The 24,438-nt window shown below is 39.0% G+C and overlaps 1 protein-coding gene across 1 annotated transcript in view; it reads right to left on the reverse strand.

Moving 5' to 3' along the window:
* The window catches only part of ADAMTSL3 (ADAMTS like 3), a 188,784-nt gene extending 164,346 nt beyond the window's left edge, over positions 1-24,438 (reverse strand). Inside the window, exons 1-2 of the mRNA XM_032982930.2 lie at positions 24,312-24,438; positions 22,938-23,029 (exon numbers count right to left, since the gene is read on the reverse strand). Coding sequence (XP_032838821.2) covers positions 22,938-23,012 — 75 coding nt within the window. The 5' untranslated portion in view covers positions 23,013-23,029; positions 24,312-24,438. The remainder of the gene's footprint in view (positions 1-22,937; positions 23,030-24,311) is intronic.

A 24,438-nucleotide genomic window follows, 5' to 3' on the forward strand; every position in this document is an offset into this window, starting at 1 on the left:
CTTTCAGACGCTGAGAAGCTGCATTAAGGATGCCAGTGGCATCAGTGTTGAAAGGTGAGAGGAGTTGGCAGCATGGTGAGGAGGGACTGTACCTGCTGTACAGAAGGAAAGGAATTAACTCTTGAACTCGTATCTCCTGAATAAACAGCTTGACTGCTCCATTGCCTTTTTCTGTTTCTTTACTTGTTTATGTGTTCTATATAAAGGTCCCATTCAATATTTTTTCTTAAATAAAGCACTGTCTTATGATAACGTGAAATTCTAACAATGGCTTTGAATAGCGAAGGAAAATTCTACCTGTACCTACTCTGAAGCTTGGTGCTTAGGGAGGAGAGGGAATGGTTGGGAGATGTTTTCACTTTTTTTTTTTTTTTTTTTTTTTTTTTTTTTTAAGATTGAAGTTTTACTAAATCCTCTTGATGAACACTCCTCTGTGCCTAGAACAGTGAAAAAGAAGGAATATCTCATAAAAAAATCTGGAAATGAGACAGAAGATACTACTTCATTAAAGCCTCTTTTTAAAGTCTTGCAAGCAAGACAGACATAGGTGACTGAAGTCTTAAAAAAGATTTTTGTTATTCCTCCTTTTACCATTTGTTCCACTATTCCAAACAAAATCCTCTTTTTATTCTTCATTTAGCAACCTAATAATTGGTAAAATGCTTTTCATAAATCAAGTCCTTTTAGCATTTTTGAAGCATATTCTCATGGAACTCTCTCAGTCACTAAAGGTTTCTAAGTGTCTTTATGATCTTCACAGAAAAAAAGAATGCTACAAAAGTAGTGTCAGCATCCTCAGCAAAAAAACAGGATAATCCGTAATATTTTTTTAGTTCTGCTGAAGTGTCCTTTATCATGAACACCATGTGGTGAAAGAATATTTTTTCTTGCTAAACTGACAAGCTGCTAACAACTGGACTCCTTTGCAGAAAACAGACAATCTTGCCTGTCTATCTATGGACATGATTGCAGCTCCAGTAATATACTGGTGGAGACTGGAAGCATAAACATTGAGGAACAGCAGATTTATTTTTAAAAGACAAAAAAGAAGCACAGTTCAAGGCTATGTAGGATCAAATGCAGTGTAATTCTAAAGCCCAACAAATCAATACATGCACTGAATTAAGATTCATATTGCTGAATGAAAGAAAAAACAAAAATAAATAAGAAAGGATATAGTGCGATTCCTTCATTGAGCAGTATGAGCCTCTATCATGGAAGGGCAAGACACTTTAGTGGCTTTGGCAAGCCATGCATTAACATAGACTTTAGGATTATTCAACAATAACACCAATAAAATTGATGATTGCAGGCCACATCAGATGAATGAGAGGCTGTAGCAGGGTTTGGGCTGCAGGTGTGTAATCCTTTAGAGTGAGATAAATAGCAGCCAATAGGCTTGCAAGGGCAACACCACCCTTCTCTAATAAATTACTTTATTCTCATCCCCTTCCCCAGTATCCAGACTGGATAATTGCTCTAATAATGCTAAAGAAAAATGTGAATGCTCCCAAGTAATCAAGAGTTGTATCTAAACAGGAAGCCTCCTAAAAGCTGACAAAAAGCAAGAATTTTGGGCAGCTGAAACTATATGGCACCATTTTGTACGCAATTCTGCTCCTTTGTTTTCATTTGGCCACAGTGATATGCCCACACTGACATGACTGCAGGATTCAGGATTTAAGGAACAATATCCTCGGTTAGATACAACCAACCTTTTTACATACTAGTTTAAACCCACCAAGGAAGACAAATCAGGTGGCTAGCAATTCATGTGTTCATATGTGAGCAAAATGGGACCCACCACATTGCTGGAGACTGCAAAAGAATGTCAGCCACTATCAGGTAAAATAGGCTAATGATGAAAGTAGGATACAAGACTTCACACAATACTTAGTTCCTATACAGCATATTATACAGAATTAGAAAATAAACTTGGTTCTTACATACTACAGCATTATAGTACTGTTCATCAAGAGATCTCATATGACTTGAAGTTGTCATTATCCTCATTTTACAATGGCTACTCTCAGGAGAGTCTGGCTAAGAATGACATGGCACTCCTGACTCAGATTTTCCCAATTCTTTTTAATTTAAATTATAAACTTAATATTATTAATGTTATATTATGTTAGCATGATTATTTGTATTTAATTTCCTTTTGAGTTTTTTCTTTAATAGTGATATAATTTGAACTGACATAGTAACATGCTTTTCATATACTCCAGTTGAAACTGTGCCTAAGGGCAGTGAAATTCTCATCCATAAGCTGTGTAAGGAAAAAAACTTTGGCACTCAGAAGCCAAACACCTGCTAGAACTAGTGGCAGATCCAGATTTTTAAGAGAATTCCTGTTGCATAATGAAAACACAAAGAAGGCAAATGTGTGGGGCAATGGAATGGTATTAAAACCACAGCACTTAGGGGTAAAAAAAAGAATCCTAAACCACTATATACTTCACAGCTAAATACTGAAGATCCTGGCATTAAAGATGTTCACAAGTGCAATTATAAACAGACCTTTGTAATGTGGGGAAGGCTGAACACTGACTCTTTATCATATATTGCAGGGCATTGCCATGGCTTTCATTGCTAATGACGGGGAGTTTTCTCCCTGCCCTCAATCTCAGTACATCTGCTTCTGATTCGGGTGGCAGGGGAAAATTGGCAAATATTCAATTCAGCCCAAAAAAAGCCTGCCATAGCGCTAGTAATTTTTCTTCAGTGCATACTGTTTATGCAGTGTTGTCATCAGCAACAGCATGGTGTTTATCACGAACTGAACAGGTAGATGAAATGTATGGACTTGTTCTGCTACTGTAAATGACTACAAATTCTCATAACAGAAACAGACCGGAAAACAGGCAAACTCTCAGCCACCAAGAACTGGAATAATTTCCCAATAAGAAAATACAACTTTGGTGCAACTATTTTGAAGATCAAAACTCAAGTAAGGTAACCAAAAGAGCATGCAACTAAGCAACTTTGACAGACTAGGAAGACAGAAAGTTTCTGACAATCAACATCTGCGACCACAAAACTTCTCAATGAATGAGACCCTCAGAGTCATGTAAATACCATATAAACAGGTTAATCCAGTAATATGAAGAATAAGGTGGCAAGATTCCTCTTCAGAGGCAAGTAAAATCAGTTTACTGTAGGATACATAAATATCTAAAAAAGAATATACTTATGTCATACACACAAAGGTCATTCAGCTATACTAAAATAACACAACACACAAGAACAATCATTATTGATCAGTGGTGTTTGCTGACCTACTTCAGTGACTTCCATAAAGAATAAATATACATAGATAAGGCTATGTAAAGGCTTGTCCATTTACAGATCAACAGAGTGAAATTACTCAAGTAAATGGAGAACCGGCCTCAGTGGCGCCAGAACTTCTCTTGTACGTTCCAAAGGCACTAACATGACCTGCACAATGCAGGCCACAGAACTGGGTGAGGAAAATTGGGGCAAGTTCATGACTTCTTTTTAAAACAGGAAACATTTTCTAAAAGATTCAGTCAGTTTAGAGTGCATCAAGGAAAAGGGAATATACCAAATATATACATTATTTCCACATTTAATTACCTTCATTGCTAAAATTCTGTACATTATTTCTCTGAACTTGCCTAGATTCTGATATATGCCTCTGGATGGGCCTGTAGTTGGGAGGTTTTGTGCTATATTACACTGTCTTTTATTATCAGAAATAATTTTCTCCCTTTTCCTCAAACAAGACGGGAAAGGTGGTGTGTGGTGATCTGACAGCACCCACAAATGACCAAAATACTTACAAACACACCCCTCATACTGCTGTCCCACAGAATAGGAGAGGTTGGGCTCTATTCTTCATCCACCTTTTTCAGCAGAGCACTGAGAGCGCCTGCTACCATCTTGTCAACACATTTTCGAAGAGGGGCTGGGACTCAGGGGGCATCCCAAAATCCTAGTTACAAAGACAGACCACCCTGAATAAGAGTAAATAATCTAAATGTTTCTCTTCCCTGTTACCTCTAGCTGATGAATCCTTTCTCACCTGAAAGAAATTAGACTGTAGAAAATGCCACAGCCAGATGTTCACTCTCAGGCTAACATAATTTACAACATCTCAGCACGTGAATGTGTCTAACACATGGTGAGGAAAATGTGATTTTTCCACTGTTAGTTTTCCAGCATTTCTGATAATTTTAATGATATTGTCCCAGTTCTTCATCTACTCTTCTTTCTCCATTGCAGGGTTTATGGACTGAGCAGCCTAGCACATTGACTTGGTCAGGCACATTTTCACAATAAGGAAGCAGTTAAATGGTCATGGCTCTGCTGTAGGAATGTTGGTTTAAGGCTATTAATAAGGCACATGAGGTGAATGCCTTTCAGCCAAGGGCCCTCCACGTGTGCACACCTGTTTCATCATGATTTAAAAGAGAAATTCCCAAAAGAAACTGTTCACAGCACACAGTCTCTAAGTCTCAAATGTATTTTTTGCAAATACTCTAGAGCTTTTAAGCTTTTTGTGCTTTACTGAGGTCAAGAACACTGATACACCAACCACCAGCTAAAGTATGCTACTTCCTAATAAGCCATTCCTCCCTGAGAAATTTTCTTATTAGCATCTCCATCATCTACCACTTTGAGATTATTGCCACTGACTTCCAGTATTTTGATAATTCCCACCTGATCTGCTGCTGCTGAAATGCTTTCCCCAACCCAGGCCCACTGTTCAAACACTGCTACTCACTTCTCCAAGCATGCATCCATACTGTTACATATTTAATTTAGCCTCATTTAAATCTCATCTTAACTATTTGCTCAGTCCAGTGATGCCAGTCTTGATATCTTTGATCCATCCATTTTCTCATTTCCTCTTAATTTTTTTGAGGGAAAAGAGAGTGGTTGTTCTCCAAGTGTACTTTGCCTATGTCTCTTGCCAGTGAAAGCATCTCAAGCAGGTCAAAGTTTTAACTGTTGTATTGAGCCAGACACACTGTCCAGAATTAATAAAGCAAAGGCAGACTAGAGAAAGGTCAATAAATGAACAAAAAGCAAATAATGTAACAAAAGAAGCAGAAGCACCCCAAAAAAAACAAAGTCTCCAAATCAGAAAAGACCAAATATGTAAGAGGGCCTACCACTTATCTGAAGACTGTCCCCTTCCTGGTGACAATTCATCTACTAGCATTAACTGACCGTATTTCACATGTACACTTATTAATAAGCCATTTCTTAGATAACTGTGCTTTAGTGGTAAAAAACAAAGCAATTCAAAGCTCACATGACAGGAACTGCAGGCATCTGTTCACTGACAACTGTTAAGACTAATGGTCATTAGTTTAATGACTCATTTTTGTTCTTCTACATCTTGTGTACAGTAATGCTGGAGAACTGATATGGTGAAGGGGAAAGGGCTCTTACTGAGGTGAGAAAAGATAAACACAGGATCTGCTGCTGGAAAGAATAAAATAAATCCTCTGAATGAACCAGAATTGATGAAATGTTAAGACACAGCTGAGCAAGTCAGACATAAGATGAAAATAGAAACCACTAATTCAGAACAGGATGCCTGCTCTAATCAGGATAGTTTCAACACTACAACGTTATCACCCATCTTCCATGACCAGCAAAGAAATTTCATTAAGCTGTTTTAAAATTAACCAGGCAATTACAGAAAGACACTCAGCAAACATGACAACAGAAAAAGGATGAAAAATGGACAACACTAAAAAGCATCTGTAATTCAAAGGCAAGACACTGCCTAGTGTTTTGGAATTTAAAAGAGCATAACGCCCCCTTAAATGCTCTGCATTTTCTTTTTAAATCTTTTAAACACCAAGTGTCTTCACTGTGACTGATCTCACTAACATAGCATTTTTAACCCTGTAATGGTCCATATTTCAAATGCAACCAGTACCAAGTATAAGTGGTTAAAACAGTTATCACGTAAGGAACACTGAAAGATAGGCCATGTGATTATACTCCTCGTCACTCATCTTGTATTCTCATTCAAACAGCTCAAGTTGAGTGAATTGCTTCACTATGTGTGCATTACTCTGGGAACTTGGCTACCATATCCACAACATGGGATTTGCCAATACATACCACCTGCATACTGAGGGAATGGAAGACCTTCCTGTGGAGGAATATCTTCCCATCCTGTGTGGGTGTACAGAAGCAGATGTGTACGTACAGTGGATAGCTCCCAGGACAGATGAAATGAGACATGTCATAAGTCATGCATTACTTTACAATAATGATTATCTTCTAAGGGAAATTTAACAGAATGATTTTACTCCTTCAGAATACCGCACTGGAGTTTATGATGGCATAGCAGATGGCTAGTAAGATAAATTGTCTTGTTTCCTTCTCTTTTCTAGCAGTTTGAAGAATCTAACTGTAGGGGGTAACAACTTTTCAGCATGTACCTCGTTACTGGCATTTCACTGAATCTACAAGCAACTAAAAATCAGACACACAACTGAACATTAAGTAGAGGCTGTAGTTAAGCTACTGAAGAGCCCTCCTACCTTGGCCAATACAGGAAAGGTTCTGCAAGGACTGACTCTTACTGTTGCTGCTGGTACAATCACATCTCAACGCATTTGTCTCTGTCCTGGGTTAGGCTGGAACAGAGTTCATTTTCACAAGAAGCTGGGAGGGGGCACAGCCAGGACAGCTGATCAGAACTAGTCAAGGAGATATTTGATACTGTATGGCATCATGATCAGTATATAACTGGGCGAACTGGATGGGGGGAGTGGGGATCGTGGCTTGGGAAGGGACTAAGCGTCAGGTTCTGGGTGGTGAGCAATTGCATTGTGCATCACTCACTTTATATATTCTTTTATTTGTATTATTATTATTGTTTCTTCTCTCCTTGTGTTGTCCTATTTAACTGTCCTTATCTGAACTCATAGGGCTTTACCTTTTTCTTCCCATTCTCCTCCCCATCCCTCCACAGGGGAAGGAGTCAGTGAGTGGCCATATGGTGCTTATTTGCCAGCTGGGCTTAAACTTTTGACAGTCTTGCATGCAAAGTGAGCAATTATCTGTAAGTGACATAGACATCTTTTAAAAGGCGAGTCATTCGGCCTCCCCTGCTTCAGCAAAGTGGAAAACTCCACTATTTTTCTCTGAAGTAGGACAGCTACTAAGAAACAGCTTTTCAAAAGCAGCTTTTATATACTGAATTCTAAAAGGGTACACATAATCTTGGTTTGTCCACTCGACCTTGTCTTTTGAAAAGCTGTCATGCCTCTTATAGGACAAGGGATACTCCTCTCACTGCTTTTACAAACAGCAAGGGCAAGGGGAAATGCAGAGTTCCCGATACATGCCTGATTTCTAACCAACAGTGCAAAATCATCTATTTTTGCATATTTCGCAGCTTCTCTTTTACTGCTACCATTTGCACATAAGGTTAAACAGAATTCTTGACAGCATAGTTTAATTTTAAAGATTTACAGAAGGGCACTATTCCTACAGAATATTTTTCAACTATTCCTGAGCACTTTGGATGGATCTGTGGCAATAACCTCCCCTGAATTTTCTTATCCACAGTCAGCTCTTAGTTTGCCAGTACAAGCTAACGTGAGCTAGGAGGCCAACCCTAACAGTTCAATATCTAAAGCTTTAGCATGGTTCCAGATTCTCATATGTTTGTCTTTAGCATTCTGAAGCTTTTCAAAATACAGACAGAATCCAAGAACAATGGACTGTGCAAAGGCAAGGATATAAATTCATCCGCCCTTTTATTTAATTGCAGAGGATTCCTTTTGCCCTGGATATCTATGACTCCTCAGACTGAAGACAACCATGACACTAAAAACTACTGAAGCTAGAACTTACACAATCTAGTGAATTTGCAAGCAGCGGTGTGAAATACTGTGGTCTGATTCAGTTGACCTATTCTTTTCCTGCATAATTATACATCTCTTCACATTCTTCGCTGCTTTACAAATTGTAAATAAGACAGTCTCACTCTCACAGTTAAACCAGGCTGAAGATAACTGTGGCAGTAATCATGTTTTCATTTGCACTTTTTACAGACCTGGCTTCCTCTGTACTCTATACAGAGGAAATGTTACTACATGAAGCCTAAACAGCATCCATTTTAAATAACAAGACCTGAATATAAATCTTAACCTGTGTATTTCTCTGCAAGTTTGGCTGTACTTGGAATTATCAGTCCAGAACATCTCTATTTCAGAGCACAGTCCTTTTTGCCAAGAGAGATGTTCTTTTATCCTGATTACACTGAAAAAAGCCAACTTGTTGGCCTGACTCAGGCTGTAATCATTCTGCATCTTTATACAAGCTTTTTATAGTTCCTGGTAGAAAGGCTGAAGGGAATTCTACACATCCACACAAGGTCTGAAATTCATTGTCCTCTTGCAGAAAAAAAAAATCCAAAAATGACTGAATGAAATTTGTCCCTTCCCTACATGCTTTTCCTTTCTTAGAGTTAAGATTATGCATGTAGCGATTTCCCTCATTTTGTGTTACTCCAGCTTTAATAACAGAGAAAGGGGCTGACTGCAAATTGTTCTATAAAAAATAAAACAAATTTCTCAAAAAACTCTGGTTACCTACTTAAAAGCCTCAAAGAAGCAACTGCACACTTTAAAAGGAAGTATGGGACAATAATACTACCGAAGTCAAAATGCCTATGCTGGGAAGATCTAATATGGCCTCTGAATCTCAAAATAAGCCAAAACAATTCATTCCTGCCGTTTACAAACACTGAATCATTCCAAATTGCCTTAAAGCCGTAAGAATCCAAACCAATTACCAGCATTTCACAGATTAATCAGATGCCCTGTGCAGACTGGGAAAATGCGGGGCTGCAGTGCCCTCCTGTTTTTGCTCCTTCAGCACCAAGCAAAAACCTGATACCTACTCTAAATCAATGTGTTCCATACTATTGCTTCCTGGAAGGCTGGGTGCTGAAGACATGTAGGGAAGGGAGAGCCTTTCTCCCAGTTCTTTACAAGGTATAAAAATTACATTTTAAAATTCCAGTAATATGACAGGAAACCTTGCACTTAAATCCTCAAGTCTACTGTGAGTGAACAAATAGAAAAACAGGGCACTCCACTTAAATAAATATTCCACCTACTACTCATATTTTTCTCCTCTCCTGTCTATGAAACACAGCCAATTTGTAATATTTGCAGAATAATATTCAAGGAACAAAGAAAGTTATGTACAGCATATTTCTAACAAAGTCAAAATACAGAAACCAAATTCAACTTCATTTGAGAAATATTTTTTAAAAATTAAAGTTAATAAAATAAACCCTTCTCTGTAAATCTCTTCTTATAATTTCCTTTAGTTAAAGATAACAACATACTGGATTTAAGTCCCTACATAACATATCAAATGCTTTTTTTTTTCCCTATTTTTACAGAGGATCTATTCATAGAAGCTTGTATTTACAACATATGCAGCAAATTATACTATTAAATACTTAATCCTAATAAAGATTAAATTTCACCCCTAACAATAAAGCTTGCACAAATCTTGCTATACTTGAAATAGGATTCCAGAAATAACCAATAAAAGTCATAGGTAGCTATCATGACAATTAATAATTGAACATTTGAGATGTGAAGTTAGCTGTTTACATTGAAATGTTCTGATTTACTAAGAATATTTTTTTTCAATTAGTAAAAAAAAAAAAAAACAAACTTTAATAAGATATAGGAAAATAACAGATAGGTGAGAGCTATGTGGGTCAATTTACAGGTCTCTGAAAAATGTGAACTCTTATGTGCCCTCTGTAGCAGGCATGACTGGACTGATCCACTGCAAGGCCTCTGCAACTCCAGTGCCTTGTGGAAGAGCCAAGTCCCACACCATCCCTCATGCAAATCCACCGAGAGAAAAACGGCTACTGCAGCAGAGATCCTCTGGTGCTAACAGCCTGTGTAAACAGCACGGGCCGTGAGGGCAGCCCTCAAAGAGGAATGGATGTAGATGAGCTACACCAGCATTTTAAAAGCTGAACAGAACAAGTATCAACGCAAATGCCTCCACAGAGAGTAACAAAAGTTTCTGAAACCAAGATCCATTAGAATCAAGCATCTCCTCACCAATCTAAATTTTATTTCAATTCAAGTGGTCCATATATCATGTCTGACTTATCTGATGTTTATTGAGCAGCTCTGAACAAGATTTTCTTCTAAGCTACTTTACTAAAAGAGACAATTCCAACACAAAAGATAGATCAGGCAAGCAGGCCCCCATTTTACGAGACCAATCATGCCACTGTAAACCCCAGTTCAAGCAGGTATTCAGCCTAGCAAGCTGCATCACCCTTCAACATGAAGCACCATCTCTTGATCATTTTTCTTGATCCATGTTCTCATTTAGCCATGAAAAAAAATCTGATTGTGTCTACTTTCTTAACTAAAAATAACACCAGGGGAAATAATTGTATATTGCTTTATACAGCAGCCCTGTAACTTATACACAGAGAAGAGCCCATCAGGAACCTGCAGCTACCTAACACTTGAAAAATCTCAGTTTGCTTTAGACTTTGTTAGTGCAATTACCTATACTATACACACACATATCTCCATATAGCATACACATAGGTAAAGGTGAAAACTTTAGCACTGAACTGAGGCTTTCAACACTGGACACCATCACCTAAAAGGAGGAATTACATTTTTTCAGGGGTGTTGAGTGCTCATTTTAAAAAAAACGTGTTGGCTTTTCTCTGCAGACAAAGGCATATACACCTTGACAGGTAGTAGGTACTTTTGTTTTAACTTGAATATGCAGATGTAATTTCTCAGAATACAGATGCCCAACTCTTTCAAACCCATCAACCTTAGACACCAAAAATAACACCAAGAATTTAGGTCCTTCATCACAAGGGCGGGTTAATGGAACTGAACTTGTCTTGTATCACTTGGGGAATTAAATTATAATAAAAATTAGTAAACTGCTTAAGTAGCATGGAATAATTTCATGAAGGGGTTCAGAGTAGCCTGGTTTTGAGATGAGCTGAGGAAGAACTAGCAGGTGCAAGGATGTTGTACCAGAAAACTCTTTTCTCAGGAGACTGGATAGAGTTGATGACATGGGAAACTTGGGTTGCCAACTTTCTAGAGTATATAACCCTGAAACTGTGAAAATGAGTTTGATTATGAAGGCTGGAGAGAGAGGCCAGCCGATTACTAAGAGATAATGTAATTGAATTTTGCCAATTTTACCTGGAGGATTACTCTCAAAATGAGAGAGCTAGTGCTACTTTTTCATTGCTGCTAATCTGTTTTCTTCACTTCTCAGTTTCCTTCTTTCACTGGCCCATCTGGAGCTAAGAAAGACCATTACTGAAAATTTCCCACAGAGTTGAGTTTGTGCAGCCAGCTAGGCTTTCCCCACACTTAATGCAGTTTTTCTTGAGAGTAGTTCCTCAGAACTCAGCATCTTTACTCTCAGAGTAAGGCATTCTTGAACAGAATTAGATAATGTTGAGTGGTAGCAGTGGAACCTAAAGGTTGGTTTTGACTATTCTGACCCAGACATGCACATTACTGGTTAATGTTTGCAGAATTCATTCACATTTTGTGCCAGAGGAATCTCTTACTTCATGAGTTAAATTTTATTCATAGCTGAAGTCTACATTCAAAATAAGACTGGGCTATTAGGGAGGCAAAGACTTATAAAAATTGAAAACTCCCTTTGAAACACATGCTTTCCAGTAAGAGCAGCTAGCAAAATGCAAAACACGGTCAACATTCCAACACCATGATGTCAATTTTCATATTCACAGACAAAATGCTACATGCAGAAATCAACCCTCTATATCTTCCTTATTTATGGTGTGCCTGTGTTTTCCTCTATTTTCATTACCAGAACTGCACCATGCAGTGGAGAGTGCAACCCCTTAAAAGGTTCAAAGGAATCTTCTGCATATAGTAAATCTGGCAGAAAGTCACATTGATTTTCAAAAAAGTGAATTTCCATGTTCTGCTTCAGTTCTCCTGAAAAATAACGTACATGCTCTAAGGACTGGTTTTGATGTTTCCCTCTGCAGTAGTTTGGAGAAACTCCTGCCAACAGGGATGGTCTGGAACACCTGATAAAATGGTCTTCAATGACACACAATAAAAAAGTGACATGTAAAAAAAAGGAAATCACTTCAAATTTTGCAAGGTCTATAAGCAACAGGCAAATTATCTTTTTCAGTATCTCTGCTTTTTTTTTCCAGAGGGATAAATACAGCCAATTTTCAGGAAAACTAACAGCTGCAGACAGAGATTTAAATGCCATCTGTCCTTAGCTGTTACATGAAGAAGAGATGAAATGATTCACACCATGCAACAGGAAATATGATAACCAGCTAGTTAGCACTAATGAAATTCAGCTTCATTTTGCTAACTATGGGCAGGTCTTACTCAAGGAAAAACTCCCACTGATGTCTCAGGCCAAGCGCCTGCAGATTTCACTGGCACTGTTACTCGAGTGCAGAATGTTGCACTGTTGAAGTAGAAAGCCTGAATTTTACAAAATAAGGTCTCACTTGTGGCACAGCAACCTAATGAACTCCACCAGGCTCTCCAGCCTGGATCTTTTTCAGGACTGAGGTTTTATAGCGCCTAGGCTGAGTCCTCATACTACCACTGATTCAGTATGAACTTTTGGCAGACAAGGAATGGTGAAACATTCCTATAGTACAGTTGAAGAGGACAAGGTCTTTTCTTCAGCGTTCTCAAGGACTGGCCTTAACATCTGAAGTAATAAAAGAAGCCTACAATTCTTACATCTTCCCCTATCTAAATAGTGGCTTCTATGTGACATATGACAGATGGCTCACAGAAGTCTAAATTCATCAAGAAAAATAAGCAATTATAAACAAATACATCATTGGTGTTCGCTAAGGACATAATTCAAGCAAGTTCAAAAGATCAAAACAAGACCCACATGTTCTGTTATCCCTGCTAAGGCCCTTCTCAAGATGCTTATCTACAGGAAGAAATTTTCTCCAAGAAAAGCTTAGTGTTCCCAGTACATACTCTGTTGCCTTTGGAGAAACCATGCAAGTTTGGGTTTTTTTTTTTAATTAAAATTCAGCTCATAAATAAAAAATAAAAATACACAGAAAATTTTCCCTTTCAAAGAAACACTACTGTTTAAGACTAGGTAAAGATTTAAAAGGTTGCAAGTTAAGAACAGGTGATGCTAACAGGATATTTGAAAGGCCCAGGAGACTTGCAACATTAAGCAAAATGTATTTGCCTACTGATCTAATTGCTTACTAATTTTCTAATCTACTCCCACGGGGTAAGTAATGGCATTTTAAGCCCAGCTCCTGGCATTAAAAATACATTTATAGTTTCCTTCTAGCAGAAGATAAACAACTGTATAGTAAAAATCCATACATTAAGATGGCATTCTGGAGGTTTTCTTATAGTTTTAACCAACCTATTGTGTTCTAAATTTAACTGAAAGAGGTAGAAAGAGGAAATGGGAAAAGCATTTGGGTGCGCAGTTTCATACTGGGGTGAAGTCAAATGCTCACTCATGCAGGGAAAATATCTGGAATATTTGTGTCTTGCAGAAGGACTGACCACATAATGAAAGTGGAATTTAAGCCAAGCCTTATTTAGTAAAATATCAGAAGCCATTTCTCTATTTATCTTGCTCAAGGAAGTACTGGTGTTCATTTAAAAACAAGAAACTACTCCAGCAATTAAGTAAGATGACCCAAATTTCCTTGCATAATTTAAAAATAATTCCAAAGCTTTAAAATTTGAAAATGTGCCAGAAACTTAATAAAAATATTCATAAAGAAAAAATGTAGTAACAATGTAAATACATTAAATATTCCGGGCAGACACAAAGCTCAGAATGTAGGCACGTACATGGGTTTTGAGCAAGTTCTTATGCGTCCAGGACATACCACCAGACACACCTGGAGTCTGAAGAATATATTCCTTTGTTAGTTTTTAAATGAGTCATAAGTGACAGTAAGTCTAGGATTGGTTCTAACTTCTAGTTCAACGATCCTCAAGTATAGCCTCAAGGAACATCAAAATAACATAAGAACAGGTGAACTGCTCCAGACCAAGGTTCCATCTAGCCCATCAGCTTCTGACAGTAGCCATAACTGGACACTCAAACAGCATGTCCAGAGCAAATATGTACAGTGCTTCCCTGGACTCACCTACTTTTCTTATCTGCTGGGGCTCTTCTATATCATAGTATTTAGTGGATCTTCTCAGTACTCATCCTGCCTCCCCTGAAATCCATGTAACCTCCTACTCAAAAAAAAAAAAAAAAATTATGGCAAGGAGTGCCAAAGATCGTTACATGGAAGACAACCACCTGCCACTGTTTTGAATCTGTCTGCTAGTAGTTTTATTTAATGGCACTCAGTTCTTATGCTGGAAGAAACAAGTTATCAGCTGATTCCTGTATAGCCTTTCCACCCCATTTATAAAGGGATCAGAACTGTATATAGTACTCAAGTGTGGGCAAACCAGGAATTCATACAGTGAAAGGATGATAACTCTTTGCTTGGTTTTACACCTTCCCTTCATAGCATTTCCTACCATTCAATTTGTACCCTTAACTGCTGCCAAGCTCTGAGCTGGCTGTTTCATAAAAAAAACCTACCTGAGAATCACCAGCCTAGAGGAAAAGCATAATTGTTAGTCACATAAAGCACCTTATACTCGTATAAATAAAGTTATAAAATCAGGCCACAAAAACAGCGCCTGTTCAAGCGCTCTTATCAGTTAATGGCATTAGTAAAACCCCTACACAGCATACAGCACACAACACATCCCGCCAATGATACATGTGTCCACTCTTCTGCTTTCTAAAAAGTGTTGATGAGATCAGCTGAAATGATCAGTAATAAGTTGGATGTACCTGGCGGTTTTCAACTAGAACATCATCTACAAAGCAGGCAATACTCAAGACACTACTATGCTATTGTTTTTTTTTCAGCCAACATCCATGTTAGTCAACCAGGGGACTCAAGAAAACAAAACACTAAATGAGTAATGAGACCTTGAAAACATCTAATAAAAGGAGACTCTCAAGAGAGGAAGACAAATCATATTTTAGTATACTTCATTTGTTATACATCCACAGAGAGCACTGAGCTTGTTTAGACTTCCACTTCCACATCACTGCTGCACCAACAAAAGGCTGCAGTAGCTGGAAAACCAGCAAGGAAAACTCCCATCAGAAGAGGCAAATCTGAATGTATCACAACCAATACCTGAATTGTCCTTTCACATTTCTCCATGCCAGTAGATGGCATGGAGCAGTCACATATACAAGCAGGGGAATTACAACAAAAGGGGGTGTTTTTTTGGAGCTAGGCGATTTCTTGCTGAATCAGCCAGCTGGGAATAAAGCCAGTTTCTGCAGCCTTCTCAGAGCTTCTGCAAGGTGCGGGCTAGGAAAAATTTATTGCCAAACAGAGCTTGAGAGAACACAATACCTTCCTCTTCACTTTCTGGGACAGAGCAGGTGTGCCCATGTCATCTTACTTCTGTGATACTAAAAGGCAATAGATGAGGCAGCTAAAACTCTCTTCCTTACATTTGCATTTACAATAGTGAGCCTCTCTAGGTCCTTTCACATATACACACTACAAACAATACCCTATTTTGCTTTCATGCACTAACAAGAGACTGTATCCTCTAAATTTTAAGCAGCTTCAATTTTTGGCAAAGCACCTGATGACAGAAAAAACATTACATAAATACAGAAATACATGTTTCCACATATAAACAAATGCTCCACTTATTTAATGCTATGAAACAGCATCATTAACCAGTTGGGACCTCCCACCGTGACACAAATGACAACAGTTAGCATACAACAACAATCTAGTAATTGCAATCATAAATGCATTTTTAATATTGTTTCACAATTTAGTCGAGCCGACTTGCATTCACTGTGTTTCTAGTGCATCCAGAAGCATGACAAACTGACAATTCTTGGAAACCACATTTCTCAAAACAGACTGAGAATACTGTTTTCATTTTCTCCCCATAATGATGTTAAATCTAATAAAAATAAAATTAGAAACAGAAATAACATTGTTCCTAAACAATTTATGTAATATGCTGTCTGGAAGGAATATATTAGGCCAAGTTTTCAAAAACTGCCCTCCCTTTATAAACACGTGACGCTTTTACTTACACTTCTTGAGTATTATCAAATATTTATCAACCATACCCTGCTCTATATAAAGGACCCCCCCCCCCCCCCGCAGTGCTGTGTCCAGCTCTGGGGCCCCCAACATAAGAAGGGCACAGACCTGCCCAAGCAGGTTCAGAGGAGGCCATGAAGATGATTGGGGGGCTGGAGCACCTCCCTTGTGAGGCCAGGCTGAGAGAGTTGGGGTTGTTCAGCCTGGAGAAGAGAAGGCTCCGGGGAGACCTTAGAGCGGCCTCCCAGGGCTTAACAGGGTCTACAGGAAAGCTGGGGAGGGACTCTTTGTCAGGGAGGGCAGTGATGAAGGGCAATGGTTTTCAACTGAAAGAAGGTGAATTCAGACTGGATAAAAGGAAGAAATTCTTTCCTGTGAGAGTGGTGAGACACTGACGCAGGTTGCCCAGAGAAGCTGTGGCTGCCCCCTCCCTGGCAGGGTTCAGGGCCAGGTTGGACGGGGCTGGGAGCACCCTGGTCTAGTGGAAGGTGTCCCTGCCCATGGCAGGGGGGTCGGGACTAGGTGATCTTTGAGGTCCCTTCCAATCCAAACCACTCTATGATCTACACACCTAGGTGCTAGAATTTATACATCAGAAACATATTCTTTCAAAAGAATTTTAAGGGTGAAAGTTATGGTTTACTCAGCGAAATCATGACAAATGCTTAGCCAGTCTTTTGGGACTTTTTAAGGCACTTAATGGTTCCCATTGGATTAATTGAAATTTACCTTGTTACTTGTTTTGAAAAATCCAGCTCAGTCCCTACCAATACAGTAAAGTACTTAACAGTATTTGTGTTTAACTTACATCTCCAGTCTTACTGAAAGTCATTAAAACAAAGACTCCACATCACACAGACCCTTCTGAAAATGGTACTATATCTGCATTAAGTTTGGCACCCTTGCGTAGCGGATGGTCATTAAAAAGTGTATTCGTAGAACTGTACTTCCTCCTAGAAGCTGGAGTGAGGCCATTTTAAAAATACGGCCCTTAAATTCAAAGCACTTGACAATCTACAGACTTCAGCTAATATTAAGAAAAGTTCTCCGCTTATGGGAAATAAGGTTACATGCGTGGTTTCAAAACCTAAAGGAATTATTTATCTATCTGTGACAATAAAGTGCAGAAGGCATATGAGAACTGTAGCTATACAGTTCCTATGTGGGTCTTAGCAGCCTCTCCAGAGTTGTCATGGCTATATCCAATGTCCCTTCCGGAATGCTGTGCTCACTAGCAAACTGTACTTGAAAAACAAACCCATTCTTTCACCATGCACAAACTCTCTCTGTTTTACAAAGATTTTGCTTAATAAGAATTACACTGGAATTGTTCAAGCAAGACTGTGTTGGACTGCACACAGCCACAAGACTTTATCATCAGTATTGTCAACTATATAAAATCTTAACACACTGACTTAACAGTAAAGTATAACATTTGCACAGTATGGTATAACTCATGCCCAACAATTTCTTTCAAAGTCTTACAACACAAGCAAGTATAGAGACACATTTTTAAATCTGCTCCCACTATCACCCAAACTAATATATTTTACTACTTCATTGCCAGCCACATTATATATTTGGTGTTTATTTAAACCCCAGCTCCTGGATTCAGGTGAGCATGAAGGACTATTTTAAGAAAAGCATCAAGTCCAAAAAATGCAGATAAAGACATAAATGTGAACCCTGTAAGTTCTAGAAGTAAATAAAAAGGACTCAGATTTTTAAATATATGTTCTTTTGAGTGAAACTCATTATTTTGGATGGCTAAATCATGATTTCTGAACAAACAGTAAAAGGGCTTTAATAATGGTAAAATCAATCATGTACATTTTCTGCGATGCAAAGGCAGGAATGGAATTTGGTGCACTGTGCAAACCTGCTACCCCAGTGCCGTTTATGCCCCAATTTGGTAAGGAATATAAAGGATCCAGCTGCACCAAGCAGACCTGAATGCGTCATTATCAATGACTAAGCATTCAAGTATCTGCTAAACCCAGAGATCATCCTAGAGCTATTCCTTCATTTCTTCACTACTTTTTCATGACAAATTAGAAGCCACTGGCTGTTGTGAGAAATTATTCCTACACTTCAGGCTTCTCTGGAAGTGTTGGACTGTTGGATACCTAGTTTTGGAACCAGCAATTTGCAGCTCTACACATAACTGTTTTGAGAATCAATGCCCATCTCTGTAACCTCATCAGCAATCAGCATCACAGTGAGCACTGATACCCATGTCTGAAGTTGTAGATACAAAATTTGAAATCTACCTGGATATTGAGATTAAACTACCTTTGCCGCATTTGAATGAATGGGTTGGACCATGCTTTAGCTAAATAACCAAAGCTTGTTTTTCTAAGTTGTATCACTGCAAGCATCATTCATAATCACTATGATAAAAATAATTACCGTGAAAATGAAAACAAAAAAATGAGATAATAAAAGGATGCCTTCACTAATATCATTTGTACTGTTGGTCATCTCCCATAGTTGACAAATTATCTTTTAAAATGTACTCATAAAAAAGCATTCATACATAGTTTGTCTCTCAAGTCACAAGGCAGATTCATCGCAGTATTTCTGGCAATTCAGCTCTTTTGGCTTGTAAATTGGGGGTAACAACAATTCAGATTCTATGAGCACTGGCTGAGCAATCATTATTAGTCATGAATTCAAAGCAAGTTCAGAAACTTACATCAGTTTTCTGGTAATGCTGTCACTGAGTTACAACCTTGTTAATAACAATGAATATTTTTGGTCAGAACAGTTCTACAGAGTCTCAAAAGTGTTATTTGTCTGTAGCAGAGGCATTTCAGTCTTTAAACTAAGAATAAAACCACTGGCCTATTGAGGCTGACGACAAAACTCCAGATGGGTGAAGAACTGCAACCTGCCTGCAAGAAAAGGGAAACTGCTTCAGATTTAACTCTGGACTTGCAATCTCATCCCGATATTTTTGATTAAAGTTACTGGAGATTTAAGAATCCTTACTATTGTATGGCATGTAGATCATAATCTATTTTCTGAACAACGGTGTACAATACATTCACTGACTGTAAAACAATACTCCAAAGGTTTTCCACAAAGATGGTCTCCAAGTCCACTATGTCATATAATAAACATCAGATTTTTGGCCTTGCAAAAGTCAACCTTAAAGACATTTACTATGTTGGTAGTTTTTGGCAGATTGGTTATGGCAGAATCATTTTGAACATGATAATGTTTTCAGCATGTATATCCATGATATCCAAAATATCACAGATAGTTAGAAAAAAAAACATAATGCAGGCAGGGATTGCAGAAACATAAAATCATGGGAGCAACCAACAGTTTATTCAGCGAATATGGGACCTAGGAAACTTTCCCTGCCATAGAAACCCAGAGCTAATGCTTCTTAAATATCCAGACACGGTGTCTTCGCTGTTATTCTCTTCGCAGACATTAGCAACCCCCCGGTCACTGGAGGTGAAACAGACCGACTTGTAGAGGGTTTAATTTGGACTGCAAGAACCTAAGAAAATATCAGCATAATCCTGATTTGAAAGCAACATACCAGAGAACAAATTTAATATTTAATCCACATGTGAAATGTTTGATGATACATATTTGTCTATATCAATCTGCTAGCCATCATTTCTTGCTGCCATTAATCCATTAGTAAGAATATACTAATATACAGTCTTACATACATTTCATAACAAATATAACAGCATCAGATGAATGGTGTAATAAAATGTTATCACAAGGTTAAGAAAGAGTTGGTTACCAGGCTGAGCATCCTGCCTTTTCAGTTAACAATATGGAGCCATATGTACTCAAGAGATCACTTAAAAATGGCAAAACTAGACTCTGATACTTCTATTTTCTTTATTAGCTTAACCATTTCCTAAAACCTGTAGTATTGATGGCTCACCTGCTACCGTGTGAGAAAAATGAGGAGCCTTTTACACCATATTTAGCAGTAAATACACATGAACAGTTACATTCAAAGCCAAGGATACAGTTAATGTTCACAAATACATATAGTCTCTGGAATCGCCTTCAGATAGATTCATCATTTAAATCTTTAGAAACAATGAATTCAATGTTGCTGCCACCACTTGGTGGTGGAGGTTTTTTGTTTAAGAAAAACATACAGGCATCATTTGCTTGGATTATCACTGGCTTTAGACTAATTCAGTTCCATTCATTTCATTTATATCACATATCAGAAAAAGTAGGCTCTATGTCTGCAAAAGAACACAGCTAAGGTTAGCCCGTAAGTGATCTCCTCCTGAGTTATTTATGCCACTGGTCTTGGTCACAGAGCAGATTTAATAAACAGGCAGCTCAGCAATGCTCAGTGATCAATTATTCACTGGGTTATACTATGAAATCTAAATTTACCTACTAGTACAGTGACTAATCTGCCCTTGACAAAATAATTTTGTCGGACTTGAGACGCTGCCTATCTGTAAGGGCAGAGTTCAGTTTGGAGCTTGGCTACATGCCGTGCTGTGCTTGTCACTGTGCTATGAAGAATCAGAAAGGGCTCCTATAACCGAAGTTAACTTTCATTTCTCCTCAGTAACAGCTACCTCTTTTTCACAACTTCTCATGTTAAAGTTTTCTTTGCGTTACATTCATACCACATTTCCACCACATTCTTTTTAAATGGTCATTATTCTATACCTGCCTCAAGCAGGATGAAATTAATCAACTGCACATAAGTGACATGACATAGACTTGTGACCTTGCCCAGCATCCAATTGTTTCTAATTGATTAGCTCCAGACATAAGCACTTTAATAGCCAAAAACAACACAAGTGGAAGCTATAGTACAGTATTAGGGTAGAATGACTGTGTGTGGTCCATATAGTATGGCCCCAAGCAACCAATTAAAGAATTAATGGTTATTGGATACCAAAAATGTTATGTTAAATAATATAAAATATCTTTAATGTGCCTAAAATTGTGATAAAATACCTAAAACTTAGGAGCAGAAGGGCCTCTCTACAAGATTGGGGTTAAGTGCTAATGACTCAAATATGCCAAATACATTAGAATATTTTAAAGGACAATCAAGACCAAAAACTTTGACCTGGATTGAAATGTTCATAAGCTACTCACAATAGCCTACTGATTACTACAATGTGTTTGGGTTGTTTTTATTATAAAAAGACAAGTGAAGCTATGCCAAACCATTCGTGGAGAAGAAGAATCTATGCCACTACTGGTTCCAGTTCTACAATAAGAAAAACATGAAAGAAATAAAAAAGCAAGAAAAATATTGTAAAATAAAAAAAAGTCTCTTCATAACCAAAAGGCCCAAACACAAAGTTGACATTTCCCTTCTCTGAAGTTCTACCCCCATCTTGAACAGAACTATTAAGTGAACTTTACATACTAGTTTCTGAGTGTTTTATAGGGCCTGTTATTACAGCATCACTCAATTGCTTGCACACAAAAATACAAGCTGAATGAGCACAGCAGATCAGTAACATTTTTGTTCTTGCATAAGAAATATGCAAGGAAAAAGCAGAAGATCCTACCATCGCCCTATCTACTTGGACACGCGCTGAATTTGCTACGTTTTACTGCACAATTAATTGAATCTATTAATTTTTACTTTAATGGTGAGTCCTTTACTCAAGTAACCAGTGTACTTTCATGAATAGCACCAATAATATAGATACAGCAGGTGTTCATCAACAGGTAGCTACCAAATGACTCGCAGCACACCATGTACTCACCAGTGCCACTGAAGATGGGTTGAAGCCCCATTCCCACTACCTTAAAACTCAAAGTCTACCCTAAATCAGGCATAGCTTACTTGGATGTCTAGTACAGTCTCCTCAGTTCTCCATACTCCTTTTGAATTACTTTTGCCTGCTGCATTATCCTGCAATTCAAAATTCTTGAGGATGTATGTTTATATAACAACCAGCACACCAGACTCCAGTTTGAACCGACCATTTCTCAGCATCGCAATAGTACAAAAATTACTACAATACTTCAAAAAAAAAGATGCTATGTATTCAAAAAAAAAATATTTTTCAGTTTATTTAGATGTCCTTTGCTAAGGATTTCTGGATTTGGGTGTATTTAAGATGGAAGAATCCTTGAAACCTTCTGTGCTGTGGGAACTATCAGTATAGAGAATGACATACTATAACAACATCTCTGCTGCATGCCAGCACACCATATTTCTTGAAATACTCACTTCTTGGAACTGATTAGGCTTGTGTGTCAGGCGATAGATCAGTTGGCAGCTATGGTTTTCCTCCGTGGTTCATGTACTCATTGAACAGTGGAAGCAAAGACCTTTTTGGACCACCTTCCCTTCCCCTCCTTTCCCCCCTCTCCGTCACTGACTTCCAAGTGCTTTAGAGGTTTCTACCCAGGTATTTATATAACCCTTGTCACTTACAGTATCTTAACATTTATCAGGTGCTAAACCTCCTGGGGGCAAAGAGCAGCTGTGATGCCTAGAAAGACCCATGGCATTACACATCTGGCAAGGTCTCCCTTTGGTCGCCATATAGTAAAGTCAGGTACAGTATTACAAGGAAGAGAGAGAATGTTAATTTCCCACATGGTTGTCTTTGAAATTCAGTTCAGTGAAAGGAAAACCTTCTCATCAGGAGCCTTTTATTTACAGTGCAGTTCTTTCAGCAGCTTTCTGTTTAAAAAACAGTAATTCAGAGTGTGCAGCAAGACTGTCCAATAAAGGACCAGGCATGACAATAGCAACAAGTTCATTACCTACCTGTAGGTGAGCACAGACAGCAATAGCAAGCCAAGTGATCTCCCAGGAGAGCCCTGCAGCTTTAGGGCTGGCCATCCTCGTGCTTTGGGGCTCTGTTGAGAGAAATTGTTTCAAGTTACAAACAAAATCAAGTGGGCTCCGCCAGAATTTCAATGACTAAAGCAAACTGGGCAAAGGCATGGAACCGGCCTTTGGAAGAAATGCAACGCAAACACCGGAGTATTGTGCTGGCCAGAGGAGCAGACGCGCAGTGCATGCCGTGAGCACAGCCTGCAGGGTGAGGCAGTTCCAATGAGGGAACAGAAAAGGGGGAAAATGAAATGTTTGGGGAAGCTGGCAATAGTGGGAAAGTTTTATTATCTCCTGAATGTAGGAGAATTTATGAAATTGAGAACACCTCTGGTCCAGACCTCCAGAAGGCAAAATCCAAAGAACACTGGATTTCTGATATACTGTTCCAGCCTTTCACCCACTCAAAGCTGAGAGCCCAGTGCTGGGACTTCAGCAGGCATTTGCACTGCCTTTGAAAGCTCTGATTGTAACAACTCAGAGACTAAGCAATCAGGGCAGAGAAGAAAAAAAAAAAAAAAATCCATCAATTTAGGGATCATTATCATTACAGGGCCAACATGAAAATGTCATTCATTTTTACTAAAAACATTAATTTAAAATTGCCAACAAGGAAAAATATCATGTAATAATGCTGCTAATTCTGTTAATTTCTAGTGTCAATGCATCTTTTTGCCTCAGACTATTCATTACCACAGTGATCTCAAAATAATACGAGTCCCACACATGCATGCGAACACAAACAGCCCTCCCTCCCTCCCCTCCTCCCAGCCACCACCCCACTATTTTGCAAAGCCCCATAGCGAATGCAAATCTCTCCTTCAAAAAAAGTACTCCTTTCTAAAAGGTCAGATATCCCAGAGGAAAACCATCTATCCAAACAGTTATTGCACCTGTCAATTAAACATAATAAAGATTCCTTACAGAAATAAGTGTTTTATTCGCTCCCTCCAGAAAAATTTAAAAGTTCGCCTCCTCGCCAAAACCTGTAGCACTCCTGGATGCTTCTGTCATTCAAAAGCTTCAGTCGAATATGGCAATAAGAGAAGGAAGATTCCCCCCACCCCCCAAACACCCCCACCGGGCACTGCTGAGAGCCCCAACTGGCAAAACACACCAGAGGGCGGTACCTCACAGGTGTCGGTGCCCGGGCTCCGCAGGGGCTCTGCTCCCCTCGGCCACCCCCGCTTAACCCCGACCCCGCCCGGGGGAGCCGCCGGCGGGCACCCGCGGAGGGGAGGGGGGGGGAGCGGAGCGGCTGCCGCGGGGCTCCGCTGCCCCGGCGCGGCCGCCGGGCTCACCCACCTGGTGCGGCTCGGCGGGGAGCTCGGGCCGGGAGGGAGGCGGGGAGCGAGTCCGGCTCTGCCGGCGCCTCCTTCCCGCTCGCAGGGCAGGGGAGAGCCCTGCCTGTCCCGGCACCGGGGATACAGCA

The sequence above is a fragment of the Tyto alba genome, unplaced genomic scaffold (genome assembly GCF_018691265.1).
Source record: "Tyto alba isolate M040663 unplaced genomic scaffold, T.alba_DEE_v4.0 Super-Scaffold_41, whole genome shotgun sequence".
NCBI classification, from domain to species: Eukaryota; Metazoa; Chordata; class Aves; order Strigiformes; family Tytonidae; genus Tyto; species Tyto alba.